The sequence below is a fragment of the Mus caroli genome, unplaced genomic scaffold (genome assembly GCF_978045245.1).
Source record: "Mus caroli unplaced genomic scaffold, Mus_caroli_1 scaffold_18, whole genome shotgun sequence".
Lineage (NCBI taxonomy): Eukaryota > Metazoa > Chordata > Mammalia > Rodentia > Muridae > Mus > Mus caroli.
The window spans coordinates 20,498,909-20,513,647 of record NW_028227273.1 but is presented as its reverse complement, the minus strand read 5'-3'; the positions used below and the strand labels follow the sequence as shown (position 1 = coordinate 20,513,647).

The 14,739-nt window shown below is 45.3% G+C and overlaps 1 protein-coding gene across 1 annotated transcript in view; it reads right to left on the bottom strand.

Moving 5' to 3' along the window:
- The window catches only part of Nlrc4 (NLR family CARD domain containing 4), a 33,472-nt gene that overhangs the window by 11,246 nt on the left and 7,487 nt on the right, over window positions 1-14,739 (bottom strand). Inside the window, exons 3-6 of the mRNA XM_085833369.1 lie at window positions 10,575-10,835; window positions 7,929-9,923; window positions 4,688-4,780; window positions 880-1,050 (exon numbers count right to left, since the gene is read on the bottom strand). Of these exons, the coding sequence (XP_085689495.1) occupies window positions 880-1,050; window positions 4,688-4,780; window positions 7,929-9,923; window positions 10,575-10,835 (2,520 nt within the window). The remainder of the gene's footprint in view (window positions 1-879; window positions 1,051-4,687; window positions 4,781-7,928; window positions 9,924-10,574; window positions 10,836-14,739) is intronic.

Here is a 14,739-nt window from a genome sequence, read left to right as displayed (position 1 = left end):
GAGACCAATTCCCCTGACATGCAGTAGTGGCACATGCCTTAATTCCCAGCATTGGACCCCCAGGAACTAAAGTCACAAATGGTCATGAGCTGCCAGAATGGAACCCAAGTCCTTTGGAAGAACAGTAAGTAGTCTTAACTGCTGAGTCATCTCTCCAGCTCCCAAAGTCTAAATTTTAAGATATATCTGAACTGAACAGTTTATCCAAAAATATGCAAAATTTTCTCTATAATTGGTATGCATAACATTTGGGAACTCAAAAGAATGAACTGTTAAATTACTGTGCTCCAACTCCATCTTAACAAAGGGAAAAATAGAGGCCTGGTAACACTGAGGCATCTTCCCCATTCTCCATATTTTCTTTACCCATCTACCCAAGGGATGATTAGACAGTATCACTATGACAAGAACAATGGAACTTTTTTTAAAAATGTCTTACTTTTCACTTTCTCTTAAGGTTACAATATCTTCAACTATTATGTAATACTCTTTCATTGCCACTAATTATTTAATTCTGATTCAGACCAAGCTCATTTAAAAAAATGGGCTAGATTAATCCCAACACTTGATTTTTGAGTTCAAGGCCAGCCTGGTCTACAGAGTGAGTTCCAGGACAGCCAGGGCTACACAGAGAAACCCTGTCTCAAAAAAACCAAAAAAAAAAAAAAAAAAAAAAAAAGATAGAAAAAGAAAAAGAAAAAGAAAAAAGAAAATTTCAGGGTAAAAAGAGAGAGTGGGGGTGGGGCTAGGTCAGATAATAGCACATTATCTTTTTCAGTTTCTCTTAAAATTAAGTTTGCAGGTAAGGCATTGTATACAGCAGTGTAAAAAAACGTCAAGTATCCTGTTGTGCATTCAGAGAGCAGTTACAATGGTTACCTAGAACTTTCACAGAGTTTGCAGTCAGACAGCAGGCCACCAACTTCATCTCTTGGAGATCACAGGGTTCTTCTGAGAGAGACTTGACTATGTAATCCATCCCCTCCCCAATGTCAGACAAATGAGTCAAATGGAGTAAACGCATCTTCTTCAGGCTTCGCAGGCCTTCGGCTACAAGGAGATGGGAAGGGAAAACAAGAACCGATGAGTTTGTCTGGTTAAACACAGATCAGTGGAGCTCACAGAGACAACAAAGCAGAAACTCTTTCCCGGTCTTTTTTATTTATTTATTTATTTATTTATTTATTTTAATATTGATACAATTCTTTGTATTCTGGAGAAGAAGCCTCTTGCTAGCATTGCTCTTAGCCAGGCTGGCATTAAACTCTGGAGCCTCCGACCAGAGCTGGCCTGCGACTAGATTCCAGACATCATCTCTCCTTAGACTCCTAGTACAAAGACCAAATGAGCTCATTGTTTTCTAACACCTCAGGGTTATTACTTCCCTCAAGAGGCTGAGTTCAGAGGGACAGCAGGTGCTGTGGTGATGTGGAGGGCTCGTCTCCTGCACAGCCTCGGAGACCCTGCTTTGAACCTCCTGATACAAGTTCAATGACCACCACACCCAGGGTGGTGTGTCCAGCCAGTATCAGTGTCTCCTTCTACCAGCAGTACAATGGAAGGCAGCAGAATGCCCTTCATTCTTAGCCCTGGGGTTGAAGTGGAGTTTAGGATTGAGTAGGTGGAGTTTAAATCATTAATATACATCCTGAGTCAGAGGGACACAAGTAAGAAATACAAAGTGGCTTTTGGGGTCCCATCTGTCATCCCCCCACCACCACTTCTTTGGTGTTAGAGCTTTAACCCAGGCTTCCTGCATGCTAAGGCAGGTGTTCTCCCATTGAGCTGCATCTCTCAAACCCAGGCTTTATCAGTCCCCATGGCTCAGAGCTTAGGGGAAATTGCAGGTAATGTATGTGAGGCATTCAGTATGTATATAACACAGTAAACCTTCAGTGAGTGCTATCTGATGTTATGGGAGGTGTGTGTGTGTGAGCTTTGTGGTCATTCAGACCTCTAGATTCACAGTCCCATAATTGTATAAACCTGGACAACTGATTCAACTTTTCAGTTGTGGCTTTAGGGGGTCATTAGTCCTACACACTAGGCCTATCTTGAGGTTTTGGTGAGATAAAGTGTGAAAACTATATAGTGTAGTTACTGCCCTAGTGGACAGCAACTCTCTACTACACAGTAATTATTACTGACATCATTGTTCTGGTTTCCTCACAGTCAAATCTGATTCCTTATTTGTTATCTTATTTTTATTTAAAAAATTCTATCCTATTTATTTGTGTGGGGGAGCTTGTAAGCCATGGCACGAGATAACGACCCCGGACAACGTGCAGGAGTCAATTCTCTTCTACCAGGTAGAATCTGGGAATTGAACTCAGGAGTGTGCTTGAAGCTTCTAAGGCATCTCATGGGCTCTCCTTTTTGTTTATTTGGTTTTGTTTTGCTTTAAGACTGGGTCTTCCTGTTAGGGTTCAAGAATCGCTGGAGGAGGACTCCAGACTCAAGCAGTATGCAAAAGAATTTCCTGCGTGCAGGGGTCTACCCATTTGGGTTACGGAGACTTCTGGTGGGCTCCCAGGCCCAGCTTTTATTGTCAGTTAGGGGAATCCAGGGAGGGGTATGTGACCTTTTTCCTTGATTGTAAGGATCAATTTACAATTATTCTCCCTAGGATAACCTTGAACTCACAGAGATCCATCTGCCTTCCCCTCTGAGAGCTGGGAGTAAATGCAGGCGTGTGTCACTATGCCTGGCAGGTTTTGTTTTCATTTTTGTTTTGAGAAGAGTTCTCATTTAGCCCAGGTTTGCCCGGAACTTACTCTGTAACCAAGGCTAGCCCCAAACTCCTGATCCTTCCACTTCTACCTCCTAGGTAGGAGATAGGAGCAGACAATACAAAAGTTTAGCTGGCTACATTTAGTTTGTTTGTTTGTTTTTTGTTTTTGTTTTTTTCCAGACAGGGTTTCTCTGTGTAGCCCTGGCTCTCCTGGAACTCACTCTGTAGACCAGGCTGACCTCAAACTCAGAAATCCACCTGCCTCTGCCTCCCAAGCGCAGGGATTAAAGGCGTGCGCCACCACTGCCCGGCTGAATTTAGATTTCTTCATAACAAAAGCACACTATCCTGTAGGGTACTCCTGAGATCTTGAGCAAATCAACAAAGCATTCTAGGAACCGGTGACCTTCCATAAAATGCACGAATGAAGTAGATGTGTTCCAGCCCTTTCCAGCTCCGGTAGTCTATGGGTCCTATAGGTATGCAGTGTGTGTTTACTAAATTCTAAATTAATTTGATTATCATATAAGTTCAGCCACATTTTATAGAGTTTATTTGGGAAGGAAGTGAAATGACAGAAAACGCTGAACAAAGAGAGAAGCAGGTTAGGTAGGGCTCGGGAGGGAAGAGAGAGCAAGAAGGGTGGAACTGAGAATAAGGAAAAGAAAGAGAAGAAGCAGAGGCATCTCAGATAGGTGGTTTCCACTCAGGCCTCCCTGTTTTCAAGGCCCCAGGCTCTGTGGCAACGCCTGAGTTCCCGCTGGTGTCCTGGGCTCACACTTCCCTGCACCTTGTTCCTCTTTTAAAGTTTTACCAATGAGACAACTCTGAACTTTTAAATCAGCCAGGGAAAGGAAAACGAGACACGTGATGACTTCCTCTCTCTCTAAAAATAATGTCACACATCAATGGGCTAAAGCTTGAGCAGAATTTTGCAGAAGGCTTGTCCTGGGAGAGGGAGCGTGTCCCAAGAAACCAAGGTGGTAACAAGTTCATGAAATAGATCACTGGGGCCCGGTAGACCACTCAGTGAGTACACGCAGCCCATGCACAAAGACCTACTCTCAAATCCTCAGAATCCATGTAAAGTCAAGCATCTAGCTTGCATCTCTAATCCTGGTGTTTCTACAGTGAATGGGGAGTGGGGACAAGGGAATCCCGAGGAGCCTGTGGGCCATCCAGTCACAATACAGAGTACAGCAAGAGACAACAAAAAAGACCCTGCCTCAAACAAGGTGAAAGGTGAGGACAGCTACCTCGGGCCTCCTGTCTTAGATGTTGTCTGTTGCTGTGAAGAGACACCATGGCCAAGGCAAACTCTTATAAAGGAAAGTCTTTAATTGGGTCTGGCTTACAGTTTCAGATGTTCAGCCCATTTTCATCATGGCAGGGAGCATGGCAGCATGCAGGCAGACATGGTGCTGGAGTAGCTGAGATCTCTACATTCTGATCCACAGTTATCAAGAAGAGAACAGCCGGGTGTGGTGGCGCACGCCTTTAATCCCAGCACTCGGGAGGCAGAGGCAGGCAGATTTCTGAGTTCGAGGCCAGCCTGGTCTACAAAGTGAGTTGCAGGACAGCCAGGGCTATACAGAGAAACAAAACAAAAACAAAAACAAAAGAAAGAGAGAACAAGACCAAGCCTGGCAAGGACTTCTGAAACGCCAAAACCCACCCCCAGTAACACACTTACTCCAACAAAGCCATGCTTCCTGACCCTTCTAATCCTTTCAAAGAGTTCCATTCCTTGGGGACTACGCATTCAAGTATATGAGCCATGGTGGTCATTCTTATTCAAACTTCCACCCCTTCCCATGGGGACTAGGCCATGTACATGCCCTGCCCCTATACACAGGAGGATCTTGCAGTCTACAGGTTCAGCCAAATAATCATGAGCCAACCATTCTTATCAGCAAACCTACAATAATAAGAATATTAAGGAAACAAAAATCTGACCTAGGCTTTTAGCATCTTCCTCATTCATCCTGATGTCATCCAGTATGAGTCTCTCGAGGTTCTTCAGATTACCCAAGCTGTCAACCAGACCACCTGCCAAAGGAAACCAGAGCAGCATGTTTTCACTTCCAGGATTCGGTCATTGGTTACCATCACTGTCATTCCTATTACCAATCAGATTTCAGTTATCATACAGGAGAGCCTTCCTGGATTCCCCGTATTGTACTGGCTAGTTTTGTGTCAACCTGACACAGCTGGAGTTATCACAGAGAAAGGAGCTTCAGTTGGGGAAATGCCTCCATGAGATCCAGCTGTAAGGCATTTTCTCAATTAGTGATCAAGGAGGAAAGGCCCCTTGTGGGTGGGACCATCTCTGGGCTGGTAGTCTTGGGTTCTATAAGAGAGCAGGCTGAGCAAGCCAGGGGAAGCAAGCCAGTAAAGAACATCCCTCCATGGCTCTGCATCAGCTCCTGCTTTCTGACCTGCTTGAGTTCCAGTCTCGACTTCCTTTAGTGATGAACAGCAGTATGGAAGTGTAAAGCCGAATAAACCCTTTCCTCCCCAACTTGCTTCTTGGTCATGATGTTTTGTCCAGGAATAGAAACTCTGACTAAAACAAATTGGTACCAGCATAATGGGGTATTCCTGTGACAACCTGACCATGTTTTGGGGAGGACTGTGGAAGGACTTTGGAACTTTGGGCTAGAAGATCCATTCGGTGTTAAGAGCTCTGTCAGATGTTGTGTAGGAGCTTGGAAGATAATGTTGAGAACACTGCAGAAGATGGAGGCCTGGCTTGTGAAATTTCAGAGGAAAAATTAAATACTCTTTTCAGGGCCATTGCTATTTTGGAGTTTGATTATTCTGTGGTTCTCATTAGCTGGGGCTGAAGAATCAGGTGTGATTAACAAGATACTGGAACTACTAAAGCAAAAACTTTGCATTACTGGGACTATTGATGCTGGTTAGCTGGAGCTAAGAAATTAGTGGTGATTAAGAAGAGATCAGCATCGTTGAGGTGACATCTTCTGGGAAGTGTTTTCTGAAAACACAAAGAGGCTGTGTTCCAGAGAGAGCCAAGGTTGTACTCCTACTGCAGCGGGACTTGGTAATGTGTAAGGGTCACTCAGGTGGTACTGGTTTTGAAGGCATGAAGGGGTCATGCAGAGCAGCTCAGGCTTGACACTGTGAGAGGCCATGGAAGGCCATTGCTGAAGGTGCAGCTTCAGTTGCAATTGATGGCCCAGGACTGAAGGGGTCATGCTTTGTTTTGGAGATGCCAGTACCATGAGATGACTACCATGAGCAGCAGCAGTGGAGTACAGGCATCTGGAGCCTAGATGACAATATGTGTGCTACAAAGGGCATGGCTGGAGAAGTGACCCAAGCCCTTGGAGGAACCCAGAAGATTGTGAGTTGGATCCCAGACATTGGATGGTTGGAGATTGATTTTTTGCTTTTGATTGTGACTGTGCCCTGATATTTTCCCTCTTGGAGGAAGAAACTATTTAATGGAGCCCACAGTTAAGAAACTTTTAATTGTAAAAAGACTTTGGATTTTAAAAGAGATGGAATATGTAAAGACTGTGGGACTTTTAAAGTTATTTAGGTCTTGAGGATGAATAAGAATGTAAGGGTTGAGGCTTACTAGTGATGTGTTTGTGTGTCAAGTTGACAAGGGGTCAATTGTACTGGCTAGTTTTGTGTCAACTTGACACAGCTGGAGTTATCACAGAGAAAGTAGCTTCAGTTGAGGAAATGCCTCCATGAGATCCAACTGTAAGGCATTTTCTCAATTAGTGATCAAGGGGGAAAGGCCCCTTGTGGGTGGGACCATCTCTGGGCTGGTAGTCTTGGTTCTATAAGAGCAGGCTGAGCAAGCTAGGGGGAGCAAGCCAGTAAAGAACATCCCTCCATGGCCTCTGCATCAGCTCTTGCTTCCTGACCTGCTTGAGTTCCAGTCCTGACTTCCTTTGGTGATGAACAGCAGTATGGAAGTGTAAGCCGAATAAACCCTTTTCTCCCCAACTTGCTTCTTGGTCATGATGTTTTGTCCAGGAATAGAAACCCTGACTAAAACACCATATCCTGAGCATTATTTAGGCCCTAATTCTGAGCTTGGTCTCAAGTGACTAGAACACAATGCTATGAAAGAGGCCACATGGAAGAAAGAGATTAATAGAATCTACCCTTGTACTTGTCACAGATCCTTCTCTAGACCCTAGCCCTGAGGTCTGGTTATCAGCCAATGGAATTCATTTTTATTGTAAATGTCGTAGGTACAAGTTCTACTATGTTTAAATGTGTAAGGAGAATGAAGCACAGGCTCAGACCCTGGATGTCTATACCCAGTGCCTGCACCCATGGCATGGTCCCAAGTTTCCTTATCTCTTTGAAGTATGCTTTCCAGCTAGTGGCAATAAGTGCAGAAACCCCTCCCTCCACAGCTATTTGTCAAAAATGGGTATTGTAGGGGCTGAAGAGAAGGCCCAGCAGGTAAAGGACACCGACTTCTCTTCCAGAGGACCCAGGTTCAATTTCCAGCTTCCATATGGCAGCTAATAGCTACCTGAAACCCCAAGATCTGACAACCTTACACAGACATACACGCAGACAAAAAACCAATACATGTAGAATAAAAATAAATAAATTAAGACAAAAAGATTAATTTAAAAAATGGGCATTGTACTCAGCTATAAGTAAGTTGTTCAAATATGACAGAATTAAGCCGAAAGATAAGAGATAACCAGATGTGATGCCATGATTACACCCCCAGCCTTGGAAAGCTGAGGCAGGAGGATTGCGTTGGGTGTGAGGCCAGCCTGGGCTACATATGAGACTATACTGAAAGAGGAACTAGAGAAGAGGGGAGGACAGGAGAGGAGAGGAGAGGAGGAGATGGAAGTTGGGTGGGGAGAAGAAGAGAGAAGAAAGAACAGAAGAGAGAGAAGAGGGGAGGGAAGGAAAAGGGAGGAGAGGGGAGATAAACAAAAAAACAAAAAACAAGTAAATCTTTGGCAGATGAAAAGTTCCAGAGATCGATTGGGGGCAGGAGCCACAGAGAGTCAGAGCAGCTGAAAGGATGAAGAACAGAAGAAATACAGATAGGGATAAGCCAGGCTCTGTGGTGCACCCAGGAAGTAAAATGCACTAGAAATGTTACCAGAAGCCTCAAATGCAACTAGCACTCGCACAGTACCACCCAGTCTTGACTGATTGTATTCTTCGGATGTGCCCATACCTGGCAGCTGTTGAGTGTGCAAGTGGTGAATACTTAAGTTCTGGAGGTCTGTCACAGATGTGATGTACTGTTCGTCATCCGTGGTGAGGGGACTGGCTTCCACCATGAGGGTATGCATGTTCTTGCAGGTTCTGAGGACTGAGCTGAGCCTTCCAGCCATGGCTGCACATCTCTTGATATACAGCCGGAGGTTGGTGGCAGAGCTGAATATCTTCCCCAGATATTTGATATCTTGTTTATTCAACTTGCTAATATCTCGGAGTGTGACCTCTAGAGTCTTGAATTCCTGCTTCCAGTTGAAGAACAAAGACACAGCCCTGGGGGGAATATAGGTTTCTGAGGGCCCTTCTGTGTGAACACCAGGGACATTCTCTTCTGCCTTGTTCTGTGACTCTGTAGCTCTTTCATAGAAATCCAGCTTCACGAAGTCCAATGCGCTTGCACAATTAGGCAAGTATTCAAAGAAGTCAAATAAATAGTCAGGGATGTTCTCTGAGTTGATGTATAAACTTTTACCTTGAAAGAAAGCTTCAAATTCTTGGCTCAGGACTGATTTAGACATACTCTCTGAGAATAAATTGATGCCACACTCTACGAAGGAATTGACATTGATGGCTTTCAGAACCTCTTGCTCAGTGGTATTTCTCAGGCTCTGGATTGATTCCTGCCTCCAGAGAGGCCTCTTGGTGACAGAAAGTCCTTGTAGGCTGCCATGCTGATAAACCATTGCAAGGTGCCTCATGACCGCCCTGGTTGCTTCTGTGGACGACCCACACGTGTAGAGGAGCAGATTGCCATATAGGGATGTGATGTCAGAGATGGAAACCATTTTGTTTAAGTAGCTGTTCCCCTTGCTCACCTCCTCTGGCTCTTTGGACGTCAGCAAACTGCTGAGTCTCCGACCTGCCGTGTACTCCTGAAATGATTTATGAAAAAACTTATACGTGGGCTTCAGCCTCTGAGCTGTGTACTTACAGAGGAGCCCTATTGTCACCAGGATGTCCTCGTTCATGCTGGACCCATGCTCCAGTTCAAAATCAAATTTGTGGGCGAACACACCTTCTAGGGCCAGGTCTCCACAGTAGTCTAGGCTCCTGGCAAAATCACCTGAAGCTCCACCTCTGTATCTGTGGCTGTTTTTCTGTATCAGGAGGTCGTAGAAGGTTTGGAACAGCATGGTTTGGGTGTGAGCTTGGAATTCCTGTCTGCCCATCTGAATTGCACAGGTGATCACCACAAAGAGAGGGGTCTTCATCAGATTTCTCAAGCACCTGGACTTCTGGATTTGGAACCACAGGCGTTCAACCTGATCAGGTACCAACACTGCCTCGATGAGAACTTTGGCACTGTCTTCGGTCATATCTCCCACCTCCGCAGTTAGGGCGCCAACATGTCTGATATGCCTCAGGCACTCCGTGGTGGTGGTGACAATGACCATGTTCTTGAAGCGATGGTTTTCCTTGATCAGGGCTTCAATTTCTGGGCAGTTCTGGGGATGGAATTCATTGTAACCATCAAGAAGAAAGAGGACCTCCTTGTGTAGCTTCAGCAGCAGAGTCTTGAAGGTCGGCTTGCTGATGGAGTCAGGTATGTTCAGGAGCTGATCGTACAGTGTTTCAAATAGTCCCCCCCTGGCGCTTCTCAGGTGGATGAAGAAGACCAATTTGAACCCCTTCAGAGCCCTGCAAGCCCCAGAGGCCCAGAGCATAGCGATTCTCTGCAGCAGGGTGGACTTCCCTTTGCCAGACTCGCCTTCAATCAGGCAGGGGCTCTTCAGAGCCTCCAGCAGGCTGCCCAAAGTCAGCTGCTCCACACGGTGATGACGATGGTCCTTCTTCCACATGATAGGTTCTGTGAAGGTTTTCTCCAGATTAAAAATTATGTCGATATCTTCACCCAGGGGGTAGAAGTTCAGAAAAGCAGGGCTGTTGTACAAGTCCTTTAAATTCTGGGCCAAAACATTCAGGTCTTCTTCTGTGACCTGATAAGAAAGATCTGTTAGAGAAAATATGATGTTATAGAGGGCATGATTTGCATCTCAAAGCTCAAGGCCCAGGGGATGAATGGCAGAGATGCCAAGAATCAGGGGAGGCCACTGATTTCTTTCCCTAGTTCTAAGATACCAAATGCCCATGGATTGCCCCTGGCACCCTCCCCCTTGTTACCTCTTTTTTAACCCTTTCTTTTCTTTTTCTTGCCATCATGACAGCTGCAAATTGGAAACCAGAGGACTCTTCATTGTAGTTAAACAAAGTGAAACTTCATTTAGTTAAAGAAAGTGAAAGATTTGACTTAGAATGTGGGATGGGGTAAATTTCAGCCAATTATGCAATCTATTCCCTCCAAGTAAGTAAAGGGGGGAGTCGGAGGTCTAGCTTGATGAGGAGGGAATTGCTGTCACGTGGAAAGTAGAGTGGTTAGCTTTCCATAGTACTGTATCACGAGGTAGGTTGTTGGCTGGGCCATTCACCCGCAGATGGCCAGTCAAAGATGGCTGGCTTCACCAATTTGTGTTCCAGATATATATCCTGGTCTGCTTCAAACTTCAAACACAGAGATGAAGGACAAGCTCCATGGAAGGGACTGTGGGTATTCTTAATGGTTTGTTTGTTTTGGTGGGACAGAGGTGAGCAAGGTAATACTTACTTTGTCCAGTTAAGTCCTGATACACAAAATAGTCCCAGTTTTCAAGACTCTTAAGAAAGAGGTTGCAGGCCGCTGAGCCCTTCTGCATAGTCATATGGATGATCTTTCGGGCAGCTTCCCGCTCCAAGGGCTCACAATAAATGAGGTCAGCTTCTTGATTGTTGAGAACGTTCAATTCAAGGAGGTCATCGCAGATTTGCCTGGTAACTGTTAAACCCATCCTTTGAATAAGGGCTGGTCTGTTGTTCCTTATGAAGTTCACTGAAGAGAGGGAGGTAAATATTTGTTCATTTGTTCATTTATTTATTTTACTCTACATGAAATAAACATATCTCTCACCAGTGCATCAGAGCTCCACATTTTTCCTCCCTGCTCATCTTGAGCTATGGGGATATCAGAGGCTTTACATTCGGGCCCTCGGGAAGTACTTGCAAAACTCTCCAGCCATAACTTCAGGCCGGGAGCAAGTTGGTTTTGCTTCAGTGATAAAGTAAAGTAGATCCTTTTGTCCACCGATAGGAGGAGCCTCAAGTGAGTGCCAGGTGTGGTGGCACCCATCTTTAATCCCAGACTCAGTGGGGCAGTGGCAGCCCGATCTCTGTGAGTGTGAGGCCTGCCTGCTCGACAACGTGAGTTCCAGGATAACCGGGGCTACAGAATGAGACCAGAAGAAAGGGGAGGGAGCAGCATGGGAAAGAGGAAAAGGAGGGGAACGGGTTGGAGTGGGAGGGTGAGGGCAAGGGAAAGGAGGGTTTTGAAGTAATGAATGACCCTATCCTCCAAGCATGAGAGCCATTACCATCCTCCTCAGAGCCAGAGACCCTCACAATATTGTACCTGTCCACATTCTCCCTTAGAAGGAAGAATGGGGGCGGGGATCATTAGGCCCTCACCTAAGAGTCTGGTTACCCTCTTCCTATGTCTCTCTCTCTTTACCAGCCATCCTGCCTCAACTTCACACTGACTTGGGAGGTGCAAGGCTAGCGAGTGGAAGGTTAACTGGAGAGGGACTCTTTCTATACACAGGGAATGGTCATCCATGCTGATACAGGCGTGGCAGAGCTGTGGGTGCCTTGGGGTTACTTACCACCTACCTGGACTCTGACAAGTAAGACCAACAAGCCTACACTGGTTCAATAAACTAGCTAGACTTTAGTCTTATTATCAGAACTCTTTGTGGAATGGTGGGTTGTCTGTTCACAACTGCCCCAGGGAAAGTGAATGCAACAGCATAGGAGCTGGCAATTGTTAGCATCTGTAACCTTTTCAACTCTCTATGAACCAGTTAGAACCGCCAACTATGGAACAGACTGGCTCTCGGGGTGGGGGTGGGGGGACAGAATATTTCTTTTGTAGCATTTACTGAGCCCCATAAGTGTAGGACCATGAAAGGCAGCCTGGTTCCTGGTTGAGCTAAGGCTAGAAACCCCAGTGACCCTAAAGGGACGGTTCCCAGACACTAGGCTCCTGACTCAAGGTCTCAGCCCTTCACAGATTTGTAGCCATCAGTCACATAAGGGCAATACCCGAATCCCCTCCACAGGTAGAGGACATGGCCACAGGTCAAGTAGGCTCAAGACAGATCTCCATTTTAATGAGGTACCTAAAGGACTGGAGGACTTAGTCAATAAGCTTTCCTTCCCAGACACTCCTCCCTGCAAAAGGTATTTAACCTCAGGCCCGCCCTGAGAAGTGGGGTACAGTTTTACTCATCCACTTTCCATGACAATAAATGTCTTAAAACCATGAACTGTCTCTTTTTGTTGGGATCCACCATGGTGGGGAGCAATGGAGAAGCCCTTCGCTTAAAGAGCTGCTGTCTAACCTCTCATGGAAGGCCTCTCTACACTCCCAGCCACGACCACTACCGACAAGCAAAGGACTCTATCCCCTCGGGACCCAGCCAGAGCTCCCCTCTCTTCCCCCTCAGCACAGGCTAGATCCAACCTGAGGGACTTTGCTCTGTTCTCAGTTCTTTCCCAGCATCCAGCTGCGCCTGGGTGTCCAAGAGCCTGAGAATCAAATGACCCCAGCCTCTGTACAGGCCCACTGACACCTAAGCCAGCCCTGGCTGTTCCCAGGACCTTAGACTGTGCTTCCCCAAGAAGTGATGTCCCCCAACTTCAGATACTCCAACACCAGCCAGCAATGGCGAGGGTTAAGCACAGTCAAAACTCCTCCCAGCGGCAGAGCCCTGTGGCAGAGGAGACACAGGACCCCACTAACCCCTATACATAAGGGGTTCAATACTCCCATTAGGTCCAATTTCAAGATAACCAAATAGGCTGACTGGCTTACAAGAATCTGAAAATCCAGCATTTCACCAGTGAGAACCAGCTAGGAGCATATTCTGTGAAACCTTGGTAGCTGTTAGGAGAATGTATGTGGAGCATTGGATACACGTAATGAATATGTCAACAAGCTGGCTACAATGCTCACTTCTTGTCTTCTTGCCACAACGCAAAGGAGTAGGTATTTTGGCTCTCATTAGCTTTAGTCTTTTCTGAAAAAGATCACTACGAAGTATTAGACAGTATTCAGTCTAAGCTCTCTCATTTTTCCTAGCCTCTAGAGAGACTATGCCATTTTTGTGTGTGTGTCTTCCCCTGGAATGCTTTAATCTACTTTGGGGTTTGGTTTGGTTTGGTTTGGTTTGGTTTGGTTTGGTTTGGTTTGGCAGTACTCGGGATTGGCCTACAACTTTATACTTCGGAGGTAAACTCCCTACCACTGAACCACAGTCCTAATCCTGAGCCTAACTCTCAAATACAGACAAAACTGTGCCCAGGTACTGTATGTAGCATACCATCTCTGTGACATCAGAGGCCACTCTCCCTGTCTTAGACTCTTAGTCTGCAAGTTTTCTTTGTCCTATAGGCTTCCCTGTGTTTTACATCTCTCATGTCTGGAGACTGGAGAGTCAAGATGTTTCTCCCAAAGGCTCCAGGTTCTCTCCAGTCTGAAATGTCCCATCAGGCAGCCCAACCCTTGGGGGGGTCTCACTCCTGCCCCACATCCTGTTATCTGTGTTTACTTCTGATTTTTGTTTTATGGCAAAAGACACATAAGTCTCTGAAAAGCCTGCTGCAGTCTCTTACCAATTTGTACAGACTGCCTCTGAGGCTAGGTATCTTCCCACTTTAGAATGAAGACACCAAGGTTTCTTAGTACTAAAAAACTTTGTGATGTTGAAAAAATATGTGCTTGGTGTGGTGGCACTTAGCAGGCAGAGCATCCTGGTCTACATAGTGAGTTCCAGGATAGCCAAAACCACATAGAAGAACCCCTTTTTTTTTTAAGATTTATTTATTTTTTTTTTAATTTTTAATATTTTTATTACATATTTTCCTCAATTACATTTCCAATGTATTTATTTTTTATATGTAAGTACACTGTAGCTGTCTTCAGACACTCCAGTAGAGGAAGTCAGATCTCATTACAGATGGTTGTGAGCCACCATGTGGTTGCTGGAATTTGAACTCAGGACCTTCGGAAGAGCAGTCAGCGCTCTTACTCACTGAGCCATCTCACCAGTCCCACCTTTTTTCAAAGAAGAAAAGTAAGATGTATGGACCATATGTTTGTATGTGTTTAAATGTTTAAGAAGTATAGTATACAAACATATCATAGTATATTATGATATTCTGTGTATAAGATAATCTTATTGCTAGCCATGAATTAACTTCATTCTATATAACATGACCACGGAGCTATAAGATAAAGTCAAGATTAGCCATGATGTAACTAGTGGATGGACAGTTGCTTTGATGTCATGTAACTAAAGATGTTCATTTATATGTTTGTTTGTTCATTTGGGGGAACAGGGTTTCTCTGTGTAGCCCCCGTCTATCCTAGAACTCAGTATGTAGACCAGGCTGGCTTCAAACTCACTGAGATTCTCCTGCCTCTGCCTCACAAGTGCTGGGATTTAAGGTGTGCCCCACCATGCCTGGCAAAATGTTGTTCCTAATCGTGATTTGTGCCCATGCGTGTGGCCGATCGCAATCCTTTTTGATCACACATAAAAGCCTGTTCGTTCATTATTCATTTTTTCAGGATATCTGCGCATCTAGACTAGCACTTCACAGTGGACCATTGTGCAATGGCAACCATGCTCTTGTTGGTATTTTCCAGTGTGAGAGCTATTAGCCATGTGTGGCTTGTG